General features: G+C 39.1%; 1 protein-coding gene across 1 annotated transcript in view; it reads right to left on the bottom strand.

Moving 5' to 3' along the window:
• Positions 1-1,267: 1,267 nt before the first annotated feature.
• The window catches only part of SPINK7 (serine peptidase inhibitor Kazal type 7), a 4,097-nt gene continuing 1,845 nt past the window's right edge, over positions 1,268-3,519 (bottom strand). The window contains exons 3-4 of the mRNA XM_007943651.1: positions 3,115-3,239; positions 1,268-1,313 (exon numbers count right to left, since the gene is read on the bottom strand). Coding sequence (XP_007941842.1) covers positions 1,268-1,313; positions 3,115-3,239 — 171 coding nt within the window. The remainder of the gene's footprint in view (positions 1,314-3,114; positions 3,240-3,519) is intronic.

Below are 3,519 nucleotides of genomic sequence, written 5' to 3'. Positions count from 1 at the left end.
CTCTTTCTCCTGGAGTCTGTGAAGATTAGGATTCTACTAGCCTACTTGTGTTTTCAGGAGCCCTGGAGATACAATGATTAGGTGCTCATCTGCTAACTGAAAGGTTGGAGGTTTGAACCCATCTAGTGGTTCCATGAGAGAAAGACCTGGTGACTCTGTTACATGGGGTCACTGTGAGTCAAAATTGACTCAACAGCACCTAATAACAACAACCTTGTGCTTTCAGGGCAATCTTGTGGGTGGGATGGACCATCTTATGTTAATATCTTGGCCAAGACTGGTTCTGAAGCATATATGGGGAGAAGAACAAAAAGGACATGAAAGTAAAGCAAGGCTCGATCTGGGTTATAAATTTCTTGTGAGCCACCAGGCCCATTAATTAAGGAAGATCTAGGTTGCTATGGTCACAAAAATATCTTCCACAGAAGAAACACTAGCTCTATCATTAAACATTTATTCTCCATTCCTCTTTGTGATTAAAACAAAAATGTCTAAAAAATATTATTGTTTATTTAATATTGCCAATGTTTTCTTGATCCCTAAGTAGTAAGCAGTGGTGTCTACATTTTGTAGGTATAGATGGTTAATCATAGGATCTCAAGCAATCTGCCTCAATCAATATAGTAGTCAGTTAGAGAGATATACTATTAAGGCTATAACAGGAGGATAACAATGAGTAAGTCAAGAGAAGAGAAGTTATAGAATGTTATGGAGAGTTATGGACAAGAAAACCTCCCATCTAGAGATGATTTTTTGGAATGAAGGCAGTTCCTTTTCAAGGAGTTTCAGAAAGCAGACTGATATATGGAACCAGGATAGCTCCTAGACTAGTTTCCAGTGGGATTGCTGGTTAATAAGAAACAAAGACATAGGACAGTGTGAAGTATTCACTGATATTTGTGTGTGTGTGTGTTTCTTGGAAGCTATTTGAGATTTATTGTACAAAATTTTCTCTGAACAATAAACTTTGTATATTCTTTTTAAACTGAGATACTGAATGCTTATCTAAGAAAAAAAAAATATCCACAAGTAAATTTAAATTCTGTGAGGTCATTCTTTTATTGAATTAAAGTCAGTCAAACTGTGAGACACGAGTTTGAAGGGGATGGGAGAGAGTGTAACAACTTTCTCCACTGAACTATGGTGACTTGGAATCTGTTTCCAACTCTCATGTAGCACATCAGCCAAATGGTAGGTGAAGGGAGTCAGAGACTGAAGATGATGAAGATGACGATGAGGATGAAATTACTCTGTACCCATTGAAAAGTTAGCATTGTCCTTCATGAAGAAACTGAATTTTTCCATTACTTTTCCTAAAGGAAGACATAGATAACAAGGTTCATTAATACGAGAGGAAATTTTAAATAATATTAGAGCTGAAAGGAAATACAGAGATCATGAGATAGAGCCTAATTTTTCAGATGAAGAAAGTGAGTCCCATAGAAGGGGGGCTCTAGACACAGGGAGTCTTTGACAGAGGAAGAGCAGAGTACTTCTTGTCCAGTAATGCTTTCCCCACCACTGCTGCCTTCACTGATCCCAGAACCCAGGCTGAAAACTCAATGTCTTAAAACCACAAAGCATGCAGGCTTTAGTCAAGGAAAGTTGAGTTGGTCTGCCTCTTAGCTTCTCCTGCTCAGCCAAACCTGGGATGAGGCTGGATTCTGGATTATTAGTGAAAACTTGTGCCACATCAAAGGGCAATTTTAGTGTCTCTTGAACACAAGTTAGTTTCTTGGCCAAGGAGCCAAGCCTATGACTGTGTTAGGAAACCTTCCTTTTTGTGAAATAAAACTATCTGAAGAGGGAACAAATGTTTAGCCATATCTTTCTGGGATTACAGCCTAACCTGATGTTATAATTTGTTCAGATAATCACAAAGATGGGAAACAAAACCAAAAAACTAAGTGGCCAAATTTAATGACCTAAAAGGATCAGAGAGTTAACAATGAGGTAGACTTTGTATAAGACAGTAAGTGTTCAACTGCAGTTCCTGAAATTAGAAGTAGCACCTGCCTAGTTATATCACCTTCACAGATACTGTACAGGTCAAAGAAAGTACCTAAACAGAACATGTCCATGGGGTTCTGGTCTAAGTACTGACACTTTGCATCCCCCATTTTAAATTAAAAGGAAAAAAAGTATCTCTGTGCTAGTCTCATTCCCCTTAGACCCAGATGCTTAAACCTCTAAGAATCTGAGAATAAAATATCAGCAGCCACAGTTTGTCTAAGAATCAAGCTAAGCTATAGTGAGAGAAAGTATGACATAAGTCATGTAGGATAGTGTTTTCAGTATATTTTTGGTGAAGGTTCAGGACCTTCTTCAAACAAGATACTGTTTAGCACTTCACTATTTAAAACAGGCAAACATTGAAATTGGGACTTGAGATCATCCTATGTGGTCTCACTTAATTCATTTGATGACTTCTGACATGATTTTATAGAATTTTTGGGCATTTTAATTTTGGTGTTGGCAAAAGATATCAAATGTACAATGGACTACTAGAAGAACAAACAAATCTGTCTTGGAGGAAGTATAGCCAGAACGTTCTTTGGAAGTGAGAATGATCAGACTTTGTCTCTCATGAATTGGTCATGTTGTCAGAAGGGACCAGTCCCTGGAGAAGAATATCATGCTATACAAAGTAGAGGGTCATCAGAAAATGGGAAGACCTTCAACAAGATGGATTGACACAGTGACTGTGGTGATGGGCTAAATCATAGCAAAGATTGTGAGGATGGTGTAAGACTATGCAGTGTTTTGTTGTTGTACATGGGGTCAATATGAGTCAGAATTGACTCAACAGAACCTAAATCAACAAGAACTGAGCTCCAGAGATAGCAGTTTGAACATAAAGCTCATGATCTTGTTGGATTCCATCAGTTGACAGATAGGAATTGCAGATTATATGATGAGATGAGACACGCTGGCAGAGCAGCTTGTATTCAACTGTGATCTGACTGTGAGGCATTCAGTTTTCTATACCCACCACCTACTTCTGGGTGAGAATGGGTACACTTATGGAAAGGTAAGAAGGCATCTGGTAAGAGGAGAAGTTTTCAGTGGAAAATATTGGACTTAAATTCCTTTTCTTTTATGCGAGGTACTCACAAGCTCTCAGTGCACAGGTGGCATTCATTCCCATAGGTGATGTAATCAGAGCCACAAACAGGCAGGTATGTGATGGGGCAGGGGATGGCCACCACTGGGTACTTCTTATAAATGCTGCAGTCCACCTGGGACAGAAACAAGAGAAGATTCTGCTTTTCTCTCCAAGTTAGGCTAACCTGGCCTCTACTGGACAGGCAACAAGAATACCATTCTAGAAGTCCCAGCTCAGATATTCTGCTGCTGCTGATACTACTTCCATTAGTACTCCTACCATATTTTTTTACACAAATAACACTCACCTTCTATGTTTGTTTGCCAACAGCTCCCTCCCCCTGAGGGGTATTTTTGTAAATGGGTTATGCTATATATATATATGGGGGGAGCTCTGGTAGCATAGTGGCTAAG

Source organism: Orycteropus afer, unplaced genomic scaffold (genome assembly GCF_000298275.1).
Source record: "Orycteropus afer afer isolate SDZICR_OR568_19922 unplaced genomic scaffold, OryAfe1.0 scaffold00110, whole genome shotgun sequence".
Taxonomy (NCBI): domain Eukaryota; kingdom Metazoa; phylum Chordata; class Mammalia; order Tubulidentata; family Orycteropodidae; genus Orycteropus; species Orycteropus afer.
Note: the sequence above shows the minus strand (reverse complement) of the source record. Positions and strands in the feature narration are given on the sequence as shown.